Source organism: Lissotriton vulgaris, chromosome 2_1, assembly GCF_964263255.1.
Source record: "Lissotriton vulgaris chromosome 2_1, aLisVul1.2, whole genome shotgun sequence".
NCBI classification, from domain to species: Eukaryota; Metazoa; Chordata; class Amphibia; order Caudata; family Salamandridae; genus Lissotriton; species Lissotriton vulgaris.
The window spans coordinates 1,447,138,642-1,447,163,153 of record NC_141687.1 but is presented as its reverse complement, the minus strand read 5'-3'; the positions used below and the strand labels follow the sequence as shown (position 1 = coordinate 1,447,163,153).

The window sequence follows — 24,512 nt, the reverse complement described above, 5'->3', positions numbered from 1 at the left end:
ACCTGCCTCAAGGAGGTAGTGGGGGGGCTTTGTGTGAGGCAACGCAGCTTGTGCTTGATCCTGGTCAACTTCTAGGAAGGGAGGCCGAGGATGGCCTGGACCGAGTCCTCCACAAAGCCCAGGACACAAGAGATTGCGAGGGATCAAGGATAGACTTGGCCTGATTAATAATGAAGCCTAGCAACTCCAGGAGAAAGACCGCTGTTTAAAGGTGTATAGACAGAGCACAAGGGCATTAGTCTATAAAGAGGATGTTGTCATGGTAGATTACCAGATGTATGCCCTAGGCCCACAAAAACTCCACTACCAGGTTACATTACTTTGGTGAAGCACCACGGGGAAGATGACAGACCAAAGGGGAGCATGCTGAATTGAAGAGTGTCCCCCGAGCTATTAAAACTGAAGGAAGAGGCAGTGGGGGGAAAAGACCAGGACGGTTAGATATGCACCCTACAACCCATCCAGTTGTTGGGTTGAAGGAGGCACCCGAGTAGGGGTATACCTTCCATTTTTAAGCAAACCAATTGCTTAAAAAAATCTAGGTTGCGGGATTGTATGCACTAACGCACCCTTTCAGAGAAGTTCTGTCACCTCAATGTCCATCAGGTTGGCATGCGCAGAAAAGAAGATCAAAGGGGTAGGAGGTCGCTCCTGGACGGGGTAGCCGTAAAACTCTATGTGGAACCCTCTTACTGTTTGGAGGACCCATGTGTCGGAGGTAAGGGACTCCCAGTTGTGGATGAACCCCTCAAGCCTTCCCCCCAGATAATGCAGAGGAATCAGATGAACACTCACCTTGATTTGAACCTTGGTTGCCGCCACCACGGTGCCCTCCTCTAGAGCACCAGTGACAGGGGTGACCCTTGGATGGGTAGAAATTTCAAAATCTGCAGAAATCCTGGTACTGCTCTCTTCTATTGGGATATCCTCTGCCGAAAGCTACATGTGGAGTGGGCCTGCTGAACGTCCCCTGCTCCCACCAGCCCCAGAGAAAACCCGAAGACAAATGATGGACAGAATGTGGAACAAATCAAACATTCACCCCCCCCAGCCAACAGATCTGGGTTAACTCTATTGTTCTTTTGCTCAACATGCCACTCAAGTTTAGACCCATCCATATACAAATCAATCTTGACCCTGCTCCTCATGGGAACAGTCCATCCGGAACTGCCAAGCCAGGTCATCCCTGGAAAAAGAAACAAGCATCCTGAGTCCGGTTTCGGAGTATCACCACTTATCAGCCAGTCTAGCTTCAATCCAGTGGCGGGGGAAACCCCTGGATGGGTAGAAATTCCAAAATCTGGAGGCGTCCTGGTACCGCTCTCTTTTATTGGGATATCCTCTGCAGGAAGCTGCCTGTTGAGTGCGGCCGGCCGAACGTCTCCTGTTTTAACCAGCCCCAGAGAAAACCTAGGGCATAAGGATGTGCTTAATGGACGCCTGGGCCGTGTCTACTAAGTTGAAGGTATGTAAAAATTTGCCCATCTCCCAAATGAATGGGTCGCCGAACGGACCCCGCTGGGCTACGTGACCTGCCTCGGAAGGGGTCAGCTCCCCAACTTGGAGTCAATCTTAATGAAGAGCAATCTACGCCTCTCCTTCGAGAGGGTGCAGTTTGTGTTCCCAAGAAAGATGATGGCCTGCTGCACATAACCTGATAGAACCTCTGAGAAGATCAATGACCCAGGCGCCTTAGCCATCCTCTGCCATGTCGAGGATGCGGGTCCAGGGGCAAACGATATCCAGAAGCTACTCCTGGCAAGCCCGCCAGTACATGTCAATCCCCTTCTTGAGATCATATACATATTTCCTGAGAAAGGTGGCCATATGTTCATCTATCCCTGGGGTGAGATCTACTTTTTGCTACAGGGAGGGGCGAGGCATTCCGCTCACAAACGGTTGCGGATCTCCTTGTTCAGAGGCTTGCGGAGCAACCCTGCGACATAAGTCACAACTTTGTCTGCAGGTGATCACTCAGAGGAGTGGGGGTGTACCAGGGTGACTGGGTCCAGCATGTCAGAAGGGACCTGGGCAATATCCACTGAAGATGTGCCTGACTTTGGGTCAAAGGGGTGAAGGGCACCATGGGCGAGAACCTGCCTCCTGTTCCTCCTCAGAGGGGGAGTTCAAATCTTGCGGGGGACTGAACAGTATTATGAGTGACAGAGGAGATCACCCTGAAGGGCCTGGAAGCTGGAGCCTTGAAAGACTAGGCTGCGGTAGGAATAGTTAGAATATTCCAGGAACGCCTATTTCAGTCTGCCAAAGAAGCTCAGGTGGGCACCTGGTTCTATGTCCTTTCAGCGCTTTGGGGAAGGTGCGGGTGGTTCAGACCTGGCTGGAGGTTCTAGGGGTCCAAGCTCCAAAAGGGTGTCCATCGCTGGGAGGCGTCTAAGGCAGCACTCTGCGTACTACAGTAATGTCTTCTGCAAGGGGGCCACCGCCTGCAAAACTGCCTTAGAGATATAGGCGCCCATGACTTTGCAGAAGTGGTCATCTATGGGGGGGGTAGGTAACACTATCCTCCTCCACATATGACTCCTCTATGTTACTCATTGTAATCAGAAAACACGCAAAGTCAGGAGTTGGCACCAATGCTGGCGTCCCAGCTAATGTAAGAGGGTTTGTAATGGTGGAGGTATCCCAGATCGAGATAGCGCCCAGGGGGCCAAATACCGGGTACCAGGCCCTGTGGACATCACACACCCCTGGCACACTATGGGGTTAGGACTTGCCTGAGCCCGTGTCCTGCCAACTGAACAGGCGCGAATACGGACCCAAAAAGGGTGTCTTGCTCCAGGCAAGGGCGACAGATTAAACTGGTGAGCTAAGCACCAGCTGGCCACGCTCCAATTTTCCCTGCAACTGACAGCGCGGGCAGTCAATGGGTAGCAAGACGCATCAGGCACATTCCGAAGGCGGCTCCCTCTAGTGGTCGGAGGACCTCGCCGCACTGTCCCCAGGCGCTGCAGCACACCGTGAAGATTCAAAGCGGCCCCAGAGGAGCAACTAGCGTTCCCATGGCCGCAGAGTTATTAATTAACGATGTTAAACAAAAAATAACCACATTAATCACAAATTTACATTGTAAGAACCTGCTAAAGGCATTAAAAAAAACAGAACATAAACAGGCCAGGGGACTTAACTTGCCTGCTCGAGCAGGAGTCGAAAGTGAAAAGGGACTTTGAAGATGCTGTGGAGCAAAATGATTGGACATTATTGAAGTTTGAACTATAACTTTTTCCCCAAGGGTTATGGGAAATGAAGTCTGTTGTAGTGTTTTTTCTAATGGCTGCTGTAATAAAAGTGGACAAAGACCAGCACAATCCTCGCCTCTGGTCCTGACGTAGAATTTACCCACCACCTTCCCTACATTAATTTTCACCCTCAATCTCCCGCTCCCTTGATGTTAGCTTTGTTTCAAGGCCAAAGCCAATTAGATCTACATTTGGCAAGAGCTCGGGTAGACAGCTTTGCATCCATAACCAAACAACAAGGGACTTGGACAGCCCAAAGAAATATATACGCCTGAGTGGGACAGCACAAAATCTCGGAAAACCCCTAGTATTGCATGAGACTATTTTAACTGACATTATACTTGAGCAGAGAACAAGCAGTTGCTCATGAGGAAATTCATTACTATCTTTCAGGCCAGCCAACAATCAAGTATTCATGTGAATCCAACTACTTTACAGTGAAGCACTTGGAGGCAAGCATTCCAATGACATCCTCACATCAAATCCAGCAAAACAACTTCGTAGCAATATTGCGCTCTCAAGCAGCCAAGGAATTTCTTCATTCTACCCCTATATTGTTCCCCCCAAATGAACCATGTTATTCATATGTAATTACAGTTTTCCAGCATTGGGATTGGTATGATACACATGTTTGAATTACACTTCGGCTCAAGCTGTGAATCCGTAGTAGTTTAAGAGATCAATAAACATTGTTAAAATACCCATAGGCCCAGACAGTATTTTTATTAGTAGTGCGCTCATTTTATTTAAAAGCACCTAAACTTAAATCAAGGAGGTGAATGCACTAAACACTCTCACTCCCCTTAAAGGCCGCTACAGCTCAGATTTTCAAAGAACATGAAAAGGATCAAGCAGAAGGCCCCTGATTGGGGAATGAGGGTGGCTCACCTACAAATCAATTACAACTGAAGAGGTGAGCGCACTAGTAACTTACATTGCCGAACTGGGAAAACTGAGACGGCCGCTTTGGATGTGTCTAGAGCCATTAACTGTGCCACTTGATCTGGTAATGGGAAGGCTTTACCACAACAAGTAACCAGATAATTTTTAAAGTAGCTGATCGTAGTGGCGGGGGATAGGGAAGATTTGGCCTCTTTTAGAGTGGGTCCAAGGTGATCTGACTGTGTCAGACAGGCATTTGGAGAGTCTTCTTCCTCTTTTACTGCTGACCCTTTTTATAAGCTAGTTGCTAAATATGAAAAAACTTGAACACCCTTCTTATGTTGATGCGGAACCAGACATTTTTGTGAAGACTCTCGAGCTGACCTGAGCAGGGGCGGCCTTAGGCATGTGCAAGCTGTGCAGCTGCACAGGGCCGCCAAACCCCAGGGACCGCCACGCCAATATATATCCTAAATATAATAATCCTCTTAGGATGGATACATATTTGCGTGGTGGCCCCTGGCAGGGATTTGGCGGCCTCCGGCTCTGTTCCACTTCCAAACACCCTGACCCCCCCCCCCCCCCCCCTCTTCACTGGCCTCCGCGCCTGCGTTCCTCCTGGTTCCTGATTTGCTTCTTTTTTTCCCTACCTACTGCTGGCCATGTCGTGTGTCACAATACCCCCCCTTCCTAAATTTTATCGTTCTGAGACGAATTCGGAAGGGTAGGAGCTGCCGCAGGTACTGGTCATCTAACGACTTTTCTGGACGTTTTATTAAAACACCTTCCTGAGCTCCGGGGGGCTTCGCCCTGCCCAGACCCCCTCTTCCGGGGCCCCCTACCTACGCTCCCTGCCCAGGGCCGCCATGAGCCTAGAGCCGCCCCTGACTTGAGGAGGAATACAAAGGCTCTGAACTGGCAGTGCTGTAGATGCCACAGAGAATCTCAAGTATTGCCTCTGTTTCCAGTGGACAGGTATTTGAAAATGAGTGCCCTGAAGGTCCAGGGGTGTCAGGAATTCCACATTGTGCAGTAGCGATAGGACCATCTGGCGGACAGAGACCTTGGGAAATATATATATATATATATGTATAGGACATAAAGCCCCTTTGCGCAGAGACAAAGGACATGTGCAGTGGGGGCAGGTTGCCTGTAGAGGATTAAGTAAAGTCTGGCGAGAGTTAGAAAAAGCCCTGTAAACCCCTGATACTCGTGGCCTTCGGTGGTGTGCAGAGCGAGTTGGCTGCCTTAGTTCAATCTAAGATATGTACAGTCAAAGGATGTTCTTGGCAGCGTTTGGCTAACCGAAGTCGGTAGGATGTACTGCGACCAACCCCAGCTGCACATGACTGCGCACACTAGGGCTTGGGGAGGAAAAATAAAGCTTATAATAAAAAAAGAAACAAAAATTCACTACAAAAAACGGTTAAAACGTGAATTATGGTTCTGGTCCAAATGCGAAAAACCACAGAAATTCAGGAGTTATGTCGTGTTACGAACACAATGCCTGCCATGCAGATAAAACAAAAAAAACACCTATTTTGAAATGGTGCAGAAAAAAAAGACTCGCTACAAATAGCAAAATATGGCAGGTGAAGTGACTTATGGCATGCTTGCACACCATAAATGGCAGGTTTCAGTGGTTTTACACATCTGAACCAGAAATCACGTTTTCAACTATGGCTTGGTCAGTGAAAATATGCAAACAGGAAACATAAGTATAAACATATATAAATATAAAATACATAACAGGTAACTGTGTTTTTGGTATTTAATAACTTTTTATTCTATCCTCAAGCCCGATCCATTAACTATACTGTAATTCTCTTCTCTGTACAACATGCATTTAGTATGTTGAACTATGTTGTGACACCTTGTATTCTTATCAATAAATTATTTTTGAACTGAAAAAAAATAACAGGCAAGTGTGTAATATTGGCCTATATTGCCATCAAGTGGTTATCTTGACTTTTATAAACGACAAGGCCGAAGGCAGAGTGCCTTTTTTATGTCACCTGAACCCTGAGATGGTAATATAGGGCTATATTACACATTACCCGTTATAGTTAGATGATTTATTAATGGATTTTAGTACCCTTTAGAAAGCTTTAGCGCATTGGAGAATCACTGGTTTAGTACTCATTGTTTGTTTGAGAATTAAAATAGGTCTATGCTGCCGAGAAAAGTGTGTTTTGGTTGGAGATAATGTGCTAACAGTTCCCACAGTGTAGTTATAGTTAGGTCAGAGTTTGCATAGGAGAGTGTGTTTTTTGTTTCGTTAATAACTTTGGTGAAACGTTCCGTATTTTTTTTTTTTTTTTAAGTTCATCTACCTCAGTTCTTGCCTGGAAGGTTTCAGGGTGATTCATGAAGTGGGAAATAAGGGGGTCCCACAACATCAGAACAAACATGGCAGAAAGTTAAAAAAGCGTGCTTTTCATTATTTAGTGTAAATCCATTCAGTCATTTAAGAACTTTGCTTTTAAGGAGAAGCTTGTGATAGGCTTGAAAGGGTTAAACATAGATACATCTGGACAGTTGCTCCTAAGGTAGTACCATTGCACCGTAAATGAAAAAAATAGAGTAGTTTTTTTTTTTCTTTTCATAACCAATTTTATTATGAGTTCAAGCAAAGCTCAACACAGCCCTCCACAGTCAGGAGGAGACTGTCAACGACAAATAGAAAGAGACACAGCATTAGCACAGCATCGAACCCAGCGTTATAGAGTGAAAGACATCGAACTACCCCACCCACCCAACCCCAAAAACACCAACCAACCCCGCCCGCAGCTACCCACCCCTTATCCCACCCTAACCCAGTGCACGTGATCATAGTCCAGCAACAGGAGATGACCTACAAAGGTGGAGCCGGCCAGCAGCCTAGAGTGCGGGATCCACATCCAGCTGTAATGCATCATCAATGTCCACGGGGGGGTCAAGGAGCAGGCCCCGGTAATCCGCCCACCGTTTCCAGATTTTGTAATGTTTGCGGGGACATCCCCGGGCTTCAAAAACAGGCTGCTCCAGCCCCATGAGGAAGTCCAGGCCCGCCCTCCAAGCCCCGAGTGGGGGGGCGCGCTCGCTCTTCCAGGCCTGCGCCAGGTCTCTCTTCGCCACCACCAGCCCCAGCAACAGCAAATGGCGTTTGTAAATATTGCCCCCAACGTTTTCAAGAACATGAAGAAGGCCCAGCCTAGGGGTACGGGGCAGGTCCCAACCCAACACCTCGGACAGGCAGTCCCAAACCCCAGCCCAGAATCGAGTCAGTCTCTCACAGGACCATACCGTATGAAAAAGGGTTCCCTCTTCAGAACCACACCTCAGGCATTCCGGAGTCGCGATAAGGCCTGCCCGCCATAGACGGTGTCTAGTATAGTAAGCCCGGTGGAGGTATTTAAACTGGATGAAGCGAAGGCGGATGGCTATAGCAGCACCACGGGGAGATTCCACGGCCTCGCGCCAGTCGTCATCATCCAATGGACCAACATCACCCTCCCAAGAGGCCCTCAGCGCCGAGAGTGAAGGGGAACAGTGAGTGACCAGAGAACGATATATCTGCGAGACCTTCTTGTCCCCCAGGTCTCCCATAAACAGTTTAGCCTCGATGGGACTAAAATCAGGGAGCTGCTCCAGGCCCACCAGGCTAGGAGTAAGAGCGTGGCGAAATTGAAGGTAGCGGAAAAACTGGGTCTTGGGCATGCTAAATTCAGAGCTAAGGACCTGAAAGGACTTTAGGGTAGTACCAGAGAGGACATGACCCAGGGACGAGATCCCGATCGCATCCCAGCCGTCAAATCCGGACAGAGACGCCAACGCCGGTAACAGGCCATTGTGCCACAACGGGGTTTCAGCTGTAAGCCGACCCCACCAGCCCACCCGGTGCAGGGCCCGCCGCCAGACAGCGAAGACCACCTGGGTGACCTGCGGAAGCAGTCGCCTCCGCCTAGCCGAGTACAGCAGGGTGTGAAGGGAGGCGCCACCCATCAGAGAATGCTCGAGGGCATAAGCCGGATCACTACGGTCCCCATACCACCACTCGTTAAGCACAAGGAGATGGGAGGCCTGATAGTAAGATAAAATATCCGCGGCCGCCAAGCCGCCGCAGTAGGTAGAGAGGAAGCATGTGCGCAGCGCCACCCTGGCGGCACCGCCAGCCCATAGAAACCGGCCCAGCACAGAGTTAACAGTACGGAACCACTGCGGGTCAACCTGGAAGGGATGATTCTGTAGTTGATACAGTAGACGGGGCAAAGCCACCATCTTGAAGATGGCCGACTGGCCGTAGATATTAAGAGGCATGCGCGTCCATGTCTTGACGTCCAGTTGGACCCGATCCCACACTGGCAGGATGTTCCGGTCCCATGCCACTGCAGGCGAGGCAGAGAGGAAGACACCCAGGTATAAAAATAGAGTAGTTTGATTGATCTAAAAACTTTGTTTTTCCGGTCAGTCCCGCAGGACCGAGCAATATGATTGTTGCATCGCCATGTCAGGACCTGGGGACTCAGAACCTGTGTCCTGAGTTTTATTAAAAAAAATAACAAAGTGGGCCTTAGGGTTATCCGATACAGGGTCTGTTTGAATTATGTACACCTTACTTTGGCGCGACGCCGGACCCCAGGGTTGTCGGCTAAACGGCTATGTTATTATTATTATTATTACATTTCTTATATAGCGCCAGAATCGACCCCCGAAGGGGTATCTCCGCGCTTGCCTTGGGAACCCGTCCTGGTTTTTCCCTGTGAGATAGCCCCTACAGGGCATCCCCAAGGTGAAAGCCAGGCATCCCGCCGCGGGGGGCCGTTGTGGAGATTAAGCAAGCTTAATGCCCAGAGTTGCAGAGTGTGAACCCATGATTAGGTCAGGCACCGAAGCGAGAATTATCGAGTCCGTGGACATTTGAGCTCAACACCCTGCCGCGTCGGGAATCGAACCCTGGTCCCGGGTCTGACCTCTGCTTCAGGGTCTGCCTGCTCTAACCAGTGAGCCACACTTCTCCACAATCAGACAACGCTGATCATATTATGAAAACAACGCGGCCGGCCCGCGGGGTTGTAGGCCATACGCTGTGTTATTATGGAAGTGTACAATAAAGGTCTTTAAAAAAAAAAAAAAAGTATAAAGGAGTATTGTAGGAATACCCTGACCCCCTGGCACTTGTAGGAGGTTCCGGAGGTACATACACAAGGGTTAAAATATATATATTTTTTAAATACAGCAGGTCCCACAGTATCCAGCAAGGTGCTCCAGTGAATTACTGCAGTACTCTAGCTGTAGGCGCTCGATAAGCTTACCCCCCCGGGGTCCTTTGCGACCATGCAGTCTTTGCTGAGTGAAGCTTGCAAGGTCCTGCAGGAAAATGGGTGTGGCACTTGGGCTACAGTACAGTGGGAGTACAGCAAAGAAAATAAACACACAAAGAAATACAAAAATAATAATATGGGGTAGGAGAATGCAGAAGGATTGTGCTTCTGAGGGTGTGGGGATTGGCTGTCCCTAAAGGTTTGGCGAAAGGCCTGGTTGTAGGACAGGCCCTGCAGACAATCCTACTCTGCATATGGCATGGGTTTAACTGCCTGTGAGACATTGGTCATCTACAAGGGGTGCCTGCAACAGTCAACTCTCCTCTGTGTATGACCAAAATCTGTGCTCAGACGGGGAGTTAGGTAAATATGATTAAAAAAGCACCCAATCACTGAAAAATTCACTGAAAAAACAAGGGTTAAAGTAATATTATAGTTAGATGTTTGAATAATAGAAAAACTGACGTCTAAAATCCTAAAAAAACCACTGAAATATACTAGTTCTAATTAGGCTTTCCTGTTTTCACTTTCTATTTTTGGTAAATTCTGGTGGGGTTTTTTCCAGTGTTTTCAAGTGATTTCAATGCCTTAAAAAACAGTGGTTATCAGTGGTTACACATTTTCGTGCCATTAAAAAAACCGAAACAGTGTTTTTCCGGTGTTTATGGAATTTTTTGCTTTTAATATTGCTTGCTTTCTTTACTGATGGTGCATGGTATATAGACAGAGTACATACAGTGTAAATGAGGTCCAATAACATGTTAACAAATCAAACTTATTGTAGTACACCATAAAATACTTCTTCAGTGAGTCTTTGGTCATGCACGCTCGCTCTTTCCTTCCCATGTAAACTTTTATCAGTGAAAAGGCCCTCTCGACATTGGCACTTGACAGGCAACGCCAAAATAGCCATTATACAATTTGCTAACTCCGCCCACTGACATAGCTTTCCATGCCAATACTGGTGCACCTGACGATTATGATTCTCTGCAACAGGTTCCGCAACATATGCGTTGAACTGGGCGATATGCCCTCAGAGTTATTGAAGCATTCAAAAAATGAGGCAGCACTTTTGAAACTCCGGAGAAAATTTCCCCTTTACGGAAGGGATCTATAACTTGTGCAGAGCACCACAGTGAGGTTTCAATGACTGCAAATGCCATGGTTGGTGAAGGGCTATTTCTCATACATTGTACAATAAAAGTTCCTGAATTGCTCCTCAACATTTCTTTAATTACCAAGTGGCAAGCACTCTAACATGGAATATGTTGCAGTGCCAAAGTCACTAAAAGTGTCACCCAGCCTACTCTCAAGATGTTTCACATCTACACCAATTATGCTGAACACTTGGTAGACAAGGGTGTTTTTTATTATCTCCACTACAGCAGTCGTTCTTTCCTGTACAAATCTAAGAATGCAGTAGAGTGTACTTTTTTCAAATCACTATCAATTTATGAACAAAGATCCTCACATTTCTTGCCTTTAGCATCATCACTCAGCAAACGTTCTGTAAACGGTTGCCACATGGATTATTTAGCATTCATGACCTCTAGGACTGAGAACCACCAGGTACGTGACACAGTTGGGATGACTCTTTCGTTGATGCAACACAAAGCACAAAATTTGAAATATTTGCGTTTTACTTTCCATGCATAAAAAAACAGTGCACCAGAATGGACTAAAAAGTCAATCACATTCTTCATTAACTCTGAAGATTGTAAAGATGCTTTCTGCATACCATCTTACAAGTGGCAAGGATCTCTTACAGGGAAGCACTTCAGCTCATTTATTGATTTTGACAGGCCATCACAAAACTTTTTCGTATACGTAGCTGAATCACTGCAAATACAAACAAAATCACTCCAATCTGTGTTTAACTTGGTAAGAACGTTTTGAAGCAGTATTCAAAGGGAAACTGCGATCCATGTTTCCCAAAGGTCTGGTGTCATGTTTTCACCAGTATCCCAGATGCTTTATGACTGCACTCTTTTCACATATACCGGTCACTATACCTTGCATTGAATGTTTAACCCCTTCCAGGGGTTGGACGGCCCCCGGCCGTCCAACGTCACGGTGGGGGTGTGCGTCTGAAGGCTATAAAACCTATATTTTTCCTATCAGTGAAAGACTCAAACGTAGCCAAAAAATCTAATATGCTTTTGATACTTCCTGATTCTCTCTAGTTTATAAAATAAATAAACATCTAAAACATGCTTCTAACCCGTGTATCTTTAGACCAATGACCACAAAACTGAAAAAAGGAAGAAGAAACAATATTTTTGTGACATCCCTAAACAACAAAACTCAAGCAGTCTTTCTTACTGCTACCTCATATAACAAAGTTACATTGTATTGGCCCCTTCAGGAAGAAATTAAAATGACTCTTTCACTCTCCTTTTCCTTTCTTTGAATGGCATTTAGTTTGTGGTTGTGCAGGTTTTCTTTCAGTGTTTATATGTTTAAACTGGTGACAGCTATTTCCCTTCCATTGGGTGTTATCAGTTATTAGAGGTTTAAACCTAAAACCGGACAGCCTAGTTATAGTTTGCTGAGCTAACTTAACTTGTGCCCCACCATAGACTGCTTATAACATCATATGTTACATCACTCGTGACATGTTAAATTACATAATTGCCATCACTGATGACATCATCCAACCTACTCCTCCTCAAATTAAGTAAGTAAGTATTTATTTATTTGTTGATTAATTAAAATCATTACAAGCAAGGAAAATAAAAATAACCAAATAAAACAAGCATATACATTGGTAGATGACCATTCCATCAAAACATTCATACATTACGGAAATAATTAAAATACATAAGACTTATGAAAATGCCTTATAATTGCCCCAAAAAATATTATAGCAGCATTTACATAAGGTGACTTGTGTTGGCAGTTGCAACTACAGATACCAATTTTTGCTGTAATTCATGTACAAACGATAGTAAAATGCAACATTAATACATTACGCAATAATTAAAATACATAAGACTTACTAAAAATGCCTTATAATTACGCCAAGAACTAGTATAGCAGCATTTACATAAAGTGACTTTTGTTAGCAGTTGCAATTACATATGCAAGATTTAACTGTATTCCATATGCAAGCAATAAAAAAGTGCAATATGCATGACTATATTAAAATATACACCTAGTCCCTTAAGCTAACTTAACACTTTGCATCCAATGATCCTTAAGTTATGTTTCTTTACGTATTTTAAATCGCAATACAATTATTTATCCGTTCTACTCCATTGAGTTTCTTCTCTGCAATAATAATAAACTTAACAAAAAGATAACTAAGTTTGATATTCTCCCCACTCAAACAGGTAATAATTGCTTGTCTACATGTTCTAATTCCTAATTCATTAAAGATCGATTTTAGGATGGATTTCCGAGCGTCTGCCAAAGATGGACATAAGGTTACTATATGGATTATTGTTTCATACCTTTGCCTACAAAGCCTGCAAATGCTTGATGGCCATTGATTTTCCTATTTTGGTATGCCATCCTTTGTCGGATATCTTCCCAACCTTAAGTGCATACATTTATTCTTGAACCTTGGATTTAAGTGATATGCTAAATAGGGTTGAGGCGTCAGCTTACCAAAGGAGTTAGCAATTGTCCAGAAATGATTTATTTTCCTTAATTCTTCTTTGTCAGCTATGATCGTTAGTAGTGCGGCCATTTGATTCATTTCTTTTTTTAAAACTACTTTACTCCTCATTTCATTTTCTAAATTAGTGCAATCAAAGTTACATACGCATTTAGTTAGGTAGAGCTGCCAGTTTTTTTAATATTCTCCTTCTGATATTTCGAGCCAACAAAGCTTTGCTAAAGATCCTTCCTCCGAGCGGGCTAATGATATTAAGGACTTCAGAAATGCTGATTGACGCGCCACAAATTGGTTTTTCAATCCAAATTCCAATCTTATGTTTGCTCGACTGATATATTTAGGAATTTTAAAAACAGCTTTATAAGTTCTAATTTCTATATCATCGAGCACTTTCGCGTCTTTACCCCGAAAGATGAGTGAGCAATAGTCCAAAGATGGAATTAACTTTGCTCTCATCACCTTCATCAAATGATCATAATTAGGGCATAATAATTTGTATCTTAGTTTCCTGAAGGCAAATGCAAGAGAGCCACCCTTGGCTTCAAGGTTATTAAAATGTTGTCTAAATTTTAGTCCGTCATCAAACGTAATCCCAAGGTATTTATAAGATTTCACATTTTCGATTACCAGGCCATTAATATTCCACTCTTTAATCCTCGGTTTCCCTTTTCCCATAGTCATTATTTTTGTCTTTTTTGAATTAATTGTTAGTCCATTTTGTGTGACATAGCCATTAAAAGAGTCAATTAACCATTTTAACCCTATTTCTGTTTGGCTCAATAAAATGGTATCATCTGCATATTGCAGGTATTTAATTTCTTGACCGTGAATAAAAGGCAAATGTGAATTACTATCTTTAAAATGGGATGGCAAGTCTGCCATAAAAAGGCAAGGAGCCAACACACAGCCTTGTTTTAATCCCACATTCGTATCCAATCGACAGGTCATATGCTTTCCATCGCCAATTTTGATCTGCACCCAGGTCTTGGTGTATAAAAGTATAATCATCTTTAATAGAGATTCCGGAATACCCCAATTCCTTAACTTGCCCCAGAGAGTATTTCGCGGCACAGAATCAAAAGTGGCTTTTAAATCAATAAAACACACATATAATCTTTGCATCCTGGTTTTGGCTCTCTCACCTAATAATGTTAATAAAATTAAATTGGTATGGGTAGATTCTCCCTTTCTAAACCCAGTTTGGAAATTGGGGATAAGATCTTCCATTGTGGCCCAAGCCTCTAGCTCTTCCAACAGGCAACTAGCAAACATTTTTGCCTCTACATCAGTGAGCGTAATTAAACGATAATTAGCAGGATTATCCTGTGGGCCACTCTTATATATCGGTTTAATAACACTCCCATGCCAAGATAGCGGAATAAGACCTGTTTTAAGAACGTCATTAAAGAGAAGCATTAGCTACTCTGGCCAGTTACTTATATCAGCTTTAAATATTACGTTCGGGATACCATTTGGACCTGGTGCTCCGTTAAATCTAATCTTATTTATCGTTTTTTTTTTACATTATGGAGCGACCAGGGCCCCAAATCCACTCTACATTGGGGAGGGGGAATACAACCCTCACTCCCTCTATCTATTACTTTATGCATATCGATTGGACTATTATTAAAACATTTATCATTATCTAGACATTGGGTATCTATTTTTTTATTGAAGAAGCTCACCCAACTCACTTCATCAACATTAGCACTATTGCTTCTATTATTGCCGTTCTCGATGTCATTAATAATGCTCCAAAATAATCGTAAATCTTTGGATTTACAAGCATGATGGACTTTTCCCCATGTTGATTCATAAAAAGCTTGCTAATCCCTCCAGATTTCCCTTTTGTATCTCTGTTTTAACTCTCTGATTTTAAACAATGCCATTTGCAACAATAGCCTATTTTTATTCCGGTGCAGTGATCTTATCTCTTTATTAAGCTTTCTTTTTTGATATAGTAGGTGAGAAGAATACCATCCTGGTTTCTTAGTATTTAACATAATACCATTAGAGGGCTCATCTCTAGCAGATTTAGCCATCAATTCATCACATACATGTGCCCATAAGTCAACCATAGATTTCTCTTCATCATAAGCTGCATGGACATCCTGGATTAAACAGTCAAGCACTCTCAAGATTTTATCCTCAGTTTTAACATTCCATGTTAACCTTTTAAGATTAAAGGCTGTTGGTGCTTTTACCAGAATCTTAGTTTCTGGTAAATGGTCTAGATCTATATCAAAATTGATCACTTGTGGATTGTGATCACTTTCAATCCTTGGGGCAATCTCATAGCTTTTTACTAACTTATATAATTTCTCAGACATTATAGTATAGTCTATTACAGAGGAGCTATCTGCTTTGTTGAAAGTAGGAATATTATCAGGGTCATGCATAATCTTTAAATTGTATTTTTTAAACTCACAATCTGTCCATTGAGCTAACCATTTTAAGTCTAATGTCTGCTTTTTAAGAGCAACAAAGTGCATATTAAAATCACCAGAAATAATAAATACTAAATCCAAGTGCTCATAATATAATGTTTTTATCATCCCCCTAAGCTGAGTAATTTGGGTGGATCTAACCTTCTTTTTGCAACTTAAATACACATTTATCAGAATAATTGAGTGACTTGCTATTAGTTTAACGCACTGTAACCATTTTACATGAAGGTCAATTTCAAAGTGAGAGGCTTTTAGTTTTGATGATATATATATATATATATATATATATATGGAAAGACCACCACATGGGCGACCTGAGTTGGCTTCTCGTGTTGCAACATTACAATATTCAACATAACCTATAAAAGGTTATTTTGACGTAGTCCAAGTTTCCTGAAACATTAATATACTAAAAGCCTTCAAAAAATCAATTACATATTGATCTTCGATTAATGATTTTAGGCCATGGGTGTTCCAGGAACAAAGAATCAAAGGATTTGATATATATCAATTCTTTGTTTCAAAATTATGATTTGCTAGAATTCCTGGAAGCCAACTCCAATCATCTACTAACTCTGGGACTTTCTTCAATGCCTCACAGGTTCGCAGACCGGACTGGCTGCTTCTTATCTTGATGCCCTATGCTAAGTTCAATTCCTTAGATGCGCCTGGCGCATTTTTTAAAACTCTAACCTGTTCTACTGTGGCTCTTTTTTTGTCGTCAATTTTTTTGAGTAGCCATAGCTAATTTTTTATCATCCCCTTTTGGTTCATTTGGTATTAGCAACATCGGGTAGCAGGATGCTTGAACTCGCCAAACTTTAATGCCCCATTTTTCAAATGCACTACTGTTCGCCATTATTTTATCAACAATTTCTATATTTAAATAAGTTGTAATTGTTATTTCCCTATCGCATTTTTCACTTTCTTTCTTAAACTCCACAGCTTCCAGATCCGTGGTTACCACATCTTTAAGATCTATAATAGCATGTAATAATTTCAGGATGTTACCGCGATTTAAGATATCATGTGGGCCTCTAGAAGTGTATTGAGGACTGAAGGCAACTTTCCTCATATCGGTCGTCAAATTTAAATGCTCAATATTGTCTTTCTCAATTATAAATGGCGGACATGAATTATCCTTAACGGGCACAAGAATCCTTTCCGTCATCAAGTTGACTTCTTTAACTTCCTTTATTAATCACTCTTGTGTCCCGCCGAGGGCTACTTGATCGAATCTATTAACACCTTGCTGATAAATGTGATTCACTAAATTCTGATTAACAATATTATTTTGTGCATATTGGTCAACCACTACTTCATTACTTGGTTTCCGGCTTAATTTAGACCCCAGTTCATTGCTCATACTACCCACTTGATCATTAGAGTCCACTAAATTCTCAATATGACTAGGTTGCGTACTAATGACTTCCACAATTAGTGATTGATCAGATGCTTTATCTTTTATTATTCTTGGAGCTTCGCCTATGAGGCCAGAACTAAAATTGTGATCTACGTCCCCTAGTTTTTCAATGTCACACTCCATTGTTTGATTTACCTTTCCCTTAAATCCAGATTTCTTATTGGGCCCAAAAATTGGCAAATATGATTTCATTTCAGATTTCTTTACTTTCAAGAATTTAGGATCATCACTCACTTTATTACTAATAGACTTTAATTTATGTGCTTTCTTATTGTGAGCTTTCCTTAACCTTTTTCTAGCCCTTTTCGAAAGGTTTGTTGGTTTTAATGGTCCGCTTGAATCTTGGCGTTGTTTTGAGCATGTCTTTTTCATACTACTTGAATCATCAGTTAACCTTGAAAAATCACTAGTCACATCCTCCATTACCAAGCTATCATTAATTATGTCGCTTTCGAGTTTAGATAGGGGATCTTGGTTACTTGTGTATTGCTATCCTCCTTTACATGTGGCGTCAATTAATCTACTTAAATTATTTGATGGTTCAATGATTTAATTACTACCTTGCACATTTCTACCCGACAGCAGTTTAACTTCTTGCACCATGGAACTTACTTTTGAGGGCAAATCAGAGATCTTGTCAATCAACTGTGCACAGGTGCAGGTTATAAATGGACTATCCTTATCTGCTTGCACCTTCATAATCAGGCTAGTCAGATGCAAGAGTTCGGTGTCAATACCCGCCACATGAGACGCTAGCGTGTTTAAAATATCCACCTAAATATCCAATTTGTCTGAGTGGAAATTAAGCGAGTTAGTAATTGAGCCCATGGTGTGTAAAATGCAATCCCATAAACCCTGCTCTGTGCTAAGCTCACTCCTTTTTGAGTCACCTGGGGTTCCATGAGGGTCAACCCCTGCTTTAGATAATGACAATATATTCACTGATTTAGACTGCCCTATAAGGTCTAAACTATGTTTTTTATGTGTATTAGGAATCTTCTCAAAACTGCCAACACCTTGATTGAATGATGATATATTGTTATTAAGGCTATTGTCCATTGTTATACTTGACTGGTCCGGATTAAAAAAGCTAACATTACTACCTTTAACTGAACAGCTAATTGGGCTAGGCAGTAAGTCCTCGGTAACTAGAATTGGTTCACTAGGACCGGCCTTGAGAGCTAACTTTCCAACTTCGGTACCAACTTCAGCTTCCAGGTCATGCACATTATCATGTTTATTTTCGTTTCTAGACATACAAGGAGACAAATCACACATTCCAGACTCCCCTTTATAGTCCAACCCTTGATTGGTAATTTCGAGATCATCGGCCATCCGAGTCACCACCTGAGCTGCCGCGTCACAGACGTGAATTTGTGCCTGAGCCTGTAACAGACCTGCTACAATTAAAGGATGGAATGGGGGTGCGGGGACAGGTGCCAACACTTTATCTGTTACAGCTTCTTCGCCTATTGCCCTCCTGTCCTGATTAATCACTGCAGCGTCCAATTTTTCCGGCAGCTTAGGTTGGGTCAGATAACTATCTGAGCAACTTATTTTCTCTTTTTTACACAGCGGGGAAGGCAAAGGAGAAGACAATGAACATTCCCTAACCCCCCACTAGAGTCTTCCTTATATGAGGACTTCCTTTTATGATTATCTTTGTGATTATCTTTGTCAGACAGAGTTTGTTGGTACTTAAAAAAGTAGCTCTTTATCGACGACTGCGCCACACATGGAGACCGGATATGACAAGTCTTTACTAAGAGAGACAGAAGACACTTTTTCCTCAGTTGGGGTGCACAGATTCTCCTCTGAACAGGCACTTCTTTTGTTAATTGCCATGTTTCCCTCCTGTTCTCCATTATCCTTATCCCTGCTCAGTCGGGTTGAAGCTTCTGTAGGGGCTTCTGTTATCTCCTCTGGCTTTTGAGTTTGTTTAGAGTTTTGTATAGAGTTTTGTGGACCCCCGCGCTGGCGACCGGACCTCATCATCGTTAGACACACAAAGTCCACCTTGCACAAAAGACCTCCCCCTCCTTCTCTCTCCTTCTCTCTCTTGAGTTCGTGTGCCCAAAATCTTTAATTCATATAGGGTACAGGTTTTTGACAGGGTTTGACAAATTCACTACTAAAAAAAAACCAGGGAGGGCGAGACAGCTTCCAAGTAATCAAATATTCCAATATTCAAATATTCAATCCCACAGAGAGCACCACTCCCACTCCACGGGAGCTTCCTCAATGATCCTCACAGGTCAAGCGTCGGGGGTCAAAGTATCTCTCCGAACTCGGACTCACGCACCCCTACTCCCGGCACCTGGGCGTTTCGGCTGCACACCGACCCCCGTCTGGCCACCGGGACTACGAGGTACCTCAAATTACACTAGTTGGGGGCCGAGGAGCGCTCCTCCTAACGTCTTAATGCACCCCACTGCAACTGCAACTGCTACCACGGCTCGCCGACTCACCACTCTCCTTCGCTCTCCTCTTACTTTTCTCACCGCTCCACTCTGCTCTGCTCACCCAATGTTGGTGGTGGTTTCAGCTAAGCTGCTCCAGCGGAGAGGTGGCGACAACCCAAAAAGTAGCGGGTCTGCTCACTTGCTCGCCAACCATGTCATACACGTCCAGCTCGATCAGCAGTAGCCGGTAGCCGGTAACCCTCGTTCAAGTTGCTGGTTGTTCAGGTCGCTCAGGTCACTCTGACCTCTTTCGCTCGCTCACTGCTATACTGCTACAACAAGCCCCACGCTGCACACTGTTTCTGCTCCACCTCCACAGCTCCCTGTCCGTGCTCAATTCCGCTTCTACTTCTGCGGTGTGTCTCGGAGCTCTATTTCAGTTTCTGCGGTGCGGCGCGGTACGGTATATCTTGGAGCTGCCGGGGTGCTTCGATGCCTCCAGTGTGAACGGCTCCCGGTTCAGGACTCCCACTGCACCCCCGCTCTCACTCGACAGCTCCGCTCCGCTCTGCTCCGCTCAACAACTCGGCTGCTCAACAACTGCAACAGCGCCACCTTCCTCAAGTCTCTCAAATTATTCCATAAACCACTCTATCTTTTAAAAAAGAAAAGTAGATAGTAAAGTTCCACAAACATTTAGAGTAAATATTATGCTGAGTTACAAGTATGCATGTACAAAATCTTCCCACTAGGGGGGGGGGGCAGAAAGACTGTTGTGGGTACTAGCCATTATGGGATTAGGGAATGCCCTGATGCCTGGGCCAGCCATACTCACACCTTTTGCTGTGGGAAATTTTTCTCTGGTGTATAGTGGATTTACTGCCCCTTGGAAGAAGATTTTGGAGTGAAAAACTCAAATTGGTCCTGGGCAGGGGATAAAGGGGGAGGATATAGATGGCAGAAAGACTGATGGATCTATTACGGGGTGGGACATGACCCGATGCCACCCCTTCTTTTTATATTCACCATACTTTCCTGGTAACATATGGGGTTTGTGCCCACGGGGAACAAAGTGGGGTTCAATTTCCCAATCTTCCCCCAATGGTGGGCAGAAAGACTGTATTAGGGGTGGGGTAATGGCCCGATTTCAGGGTGGTCAACCCATCCCATTTCATTGACTCCAAAAATATTACAGGTGTCTAGTGGACTTTCTGTCCCCACAGTGGTTGGCGGTGCAGATTGGGGATATACAGCCTTATTTGCATCACAGGAAGAGTAGAAAGACTGTGATGCCCAGAGGGTGAAGCACCTGCCGGCTCCCAGGGAGGCCGCTCTTCCTCCCCAACAAACATTTTTCTGATGTACACAGCCTGGTACCTAAGCAGGCATTCACCTGGAATGTTACAGGTGGAAAGAGGACATTGTGAAAAATAATTAAAAAATCATGCCCATATGGGCATAGTCAATCCATATGTTACATAACTTCTTTCATATAAATAGAAAAAAACAGGACTCAAAGAGTTTTTTAAATACAGCAGTTAAGTACCTCTAATCACAGGTAATACCTGGTGCAATGTCTAATGTAATGTATTTTGATTTTGCAATTCCCCAAAATACAATTCATCAGGTGAACTAATCTTGACTAACCTATCAAAATGCACCACAGTTGTACAATTCATGACCATTTCTGTACTCCATATTTCTTCGAGGGGACCACAGCAGAGTCTAGTATATTCTTGAGATGCTCCAAATATTAATACAGACAAACTCAAGCAGTATACACAGGCATCCACTACTCTGTTGAATGTCCTTTAAGGAGCCTCTTTAAAACTGTACAATAGTTATGCCCCACAAGTGGAGACAATCTAATGTTGACTAGACAAGTATAATCCAATTAACAGTGTTCATCCCTAGCTTAAGCATTAATGCTGTTAATAGAGCAATTGGGCCCTGCTTCAATAAAGTCTATAAAATGTTCTCTGTGTGTTATCAAGTTAACTTCATTTCCGTAGATGCTTCAAGCAATCCTTAGTATAGTGTCCCTAGATTATCATACCATTAGGTTGAGAGACTAGATCTCTAAAATGAATCAAAGAATTTGAGGCAGGCTAATGTTTTAACTGGACATTTTCTATCAAAGGACATCACTACAGGTTTGAGTCATAGCTGATGTAATGTTGATCAAACACATCTACCCAGGGGCAACATTCATTTCAGGATAATTGAGCAGGAATGCAATTCAACATTTCTCAATGTCATTCCAAAATAATCAGAGCAATGTAGGGATAGGGAAATCAAATTGATTCAGCCCCCTGGCCACTAGTGAAGCCCTTGATTTGTATGAGGGGGAATGTTTTGTTGTAACATTATAACCCACCCGATGTCACCCCTAACTCATTCCAGGGATTTGTTATATTCAGCAGATCATGGTTGTTTTTGAGGTCTGAAAACCCTAAGTGCAATGAACATTTTTTTTATTTTGCAAAGATTTACCACCGCTAGAAACATTAGTCAAGATTTTAAAGATCAAAGCCCTATTTTGGCATATTTAAAATCTTATTGTACTACATTCAGCCCTGGAAAAGAATAAAGAGTCTTATAAAAACAGATTTCGCTTTGCATCCGGGAAAGATATCAGTCCACCGTTCCATGGATCTCTTTAAGCACGTCAAGTCTACTTCTCTCAATCACTCACCCAATCATTTATCTTTGAATTGCTTCCACCATTCCTGTTTATCTCATGTGCTCATCATACCTGTATAGCGCAGTGAGAGTACATTATATAAATACATTATTAAAGGCATGTGACTGGTGATCATGTACACTCTGGTACACAGTACAAAAAGGATCAAGTATCATTTGGCAACAGGAAACAATTCAATCTTGAAAAGTGTGCTCCATGAGCAGAAGAGAGCTAAATGTCCACACAAACAGTTCTGACAGTGTACAATGGGCAGTAATGAGACATCAGTAAACTAGTCAATGCTACAAGCTGTGCCTACACAATCAAATACAGCGGACGTTCAGAACACTGCATCTGCATTATATTTGGCAGCCTTCATATAATTTAGCTACCTCTTCTGGGCGTCCCAATGCAGGGGTTCCTGTGAGAAGAATGGCTCGAGAAGCCTTTTGCACGATTGGTACCAAGATGGTGCTTCGGGAGGCGCTTCTTGACTTAATGTAATGAGACTCGTCAACCACAACAACTTTGAAGTTTTGTTTGTACAGAGAATCTATTAAGGTCTCTGCATCTGTAGTAAGTAGGCCATATCCCAGAACAGTCACCTTACAAGTTGAAATTCTTCTGCAAAAGATTAGAAAAAAAGCAATTGTAGCATTTTAGGAATTCAGTCATCACAAAACGATAAACTTCCATTTAAAGTGATTCTCTAACTCCTTCTCAGCTTCTCGTGTTTGCAACCTGTACACACCTGTCATCTTGTGCCAGTACCAAAAACTGTTACTCAAAGATACAAATTTAGAGCTTTTCTGGCCTTTACCATATGTGAGTGCGTGCATGTGGCCATCTATCACTCAAAGGAGAAACTGCCCATTCTTCAATCCATTTTTTTAAAAAACTAGCATTGACAAAGTCACAGGTTTGGCTTTTGTTCTTTGAAACTAGTTTAATGAAAAATATCATGGACAGCATCAGTGTAAGCTTTCTGAACACACCAAACAAGTAAATCATGTTTGCAGTATCATTGTAAGCGTCCCTCAGATAACAGTTGTAGCATAGGCAACAGGACTGTAGATGCCCTTGAGCATCATGTAATTTTCTTACCAGATGACCTAAGGTGGGTGGATCAGGAAATAATACGGCAAAGCCATGGGGAGAGCAAAAGGAATGTGCCCTGCTCTTATGGTCAATTCCGGAGCGTTGTTTTTTTGCTCTAGAGTTCTCATCTTGAGGACTCAGGCAAACTGTTGGGCAGTTCTGCAAATTGCACATATAGTGCAGGTCTGCATCCTTTATCTTGAGTGTTGCATGAAGCTCTAGATGCTTTATTTGGAAATGCTCTACTTCTATTAAATGCCAAGTCTCACATAGTTTCAAATTGTGGAGCCACTTCTAAAGTGTCCTTTAGTGAAGCTGTCATCTAAAGTACTATGTTGAATCCCTGAAGCACAATATGGAGAAGAAAATGATACTTACCTGTAACTGCAGTTATCCAGTATTGGTATCTTTCATAGATTCACATATCTTCTTTCCCTGGCCAAGTCAGGCCTGGTTTATTCATCAGTCAAAGTCCACCTTGCTGCAATAAGGCTCATAAAGCAATTCTTGAAAGGACTCTTCACAGGTTTTCCACCGGTGCGAGCTCCTCCCCTAGAATGGCATCTCAGTGTGGTCCTCGAACAACTAATGAAGCAGCCTTTCAAACCCATTCATAAGGCTAAATTAAAGTTTCTCACGTGGCAGTTTGCTCTTCTCCTCGCGCTCACCTCTACCAGAAGGGTTAGTGAGATATAGGCCTTTACCACTTAATTTCACAGATTAATTCATACTTCTCAGACGAAACCTGAAGTTCATCCGAAAGGTTCCTTCTCAATTCCACCTCAATGAGCCTGTCATACTCTGAACTTTTTTCACCAACCCAACCTCACCGGCTGGGCAACCTTTGAACATCAAGCAGTGTCTCAAAGTTTACCTTCACAGAACTAAGTTCATGTGCAAGACTGACCAGTTACATGTAGGTTCTGGTCAAGGTTGCCAAGATACAGTAGTGACAAAACCTACGATCGCAAGATGGATTTTCGGCGGCAATTCAGTTTTGCTATTCCAAAGAAGGCAAACCCTTAGCAAGAAGAGCTAAAGCTCATTCCACATGAGCAGTGAGCACTTCGGTTGGAGTAAATATGCTGTGCTGCGATGTGTGAGAACACCCACACATTCACGCAGCACTACTGCCTGGAATCGGTACAGCGAAGCGACGCAGCCATAGGCCAGGCAGTGTTACGCCATTTGTTCTAATAAGGTGAGCCTCTTTGAATAGAGGAGTTTATTTATGTTCTGTCAAATGTTCCTGGCTGTGGTATATTGCTACTTCATTTTGCTATTTATGTTCTTTATCTAAACGTTAAACACAGGTGCTTATGTACTTATCATATCTGTTTGGCTGTATTGAGATGTATATATGATATATGTTGTAAGTTTATACTAATCTCTACAAAG

General features: G+C 43.1%; 1 protein-coding gene across 3 annotated transcripts in view; it reads right to left on the bottom strand.

Annotated features, from left to right (window-relative positions):
• The window catches only part of ZRANB3 (zinc finger RANBP2-type containing 3), an 881,708-nt gene that overhangs the window by 548,205 nt on the left and 308,991 nt on the right, over window positions 1-24,512 (bottom strand). For all 3 annotated transcript variants that reach the window (XM_086957301.1, XM_086957303.1, XM_086957302.1), the window contains one exon: window positions 22,409-22,640. In XM_086957301.1, coding sequence (XP_086813427.1) covers window positions 22,409-22,640 — 232 coding nt within the window. The remainder of the gene's footprint in view (window positions 1-22,408; window positions 22,641-24,512) is intronic.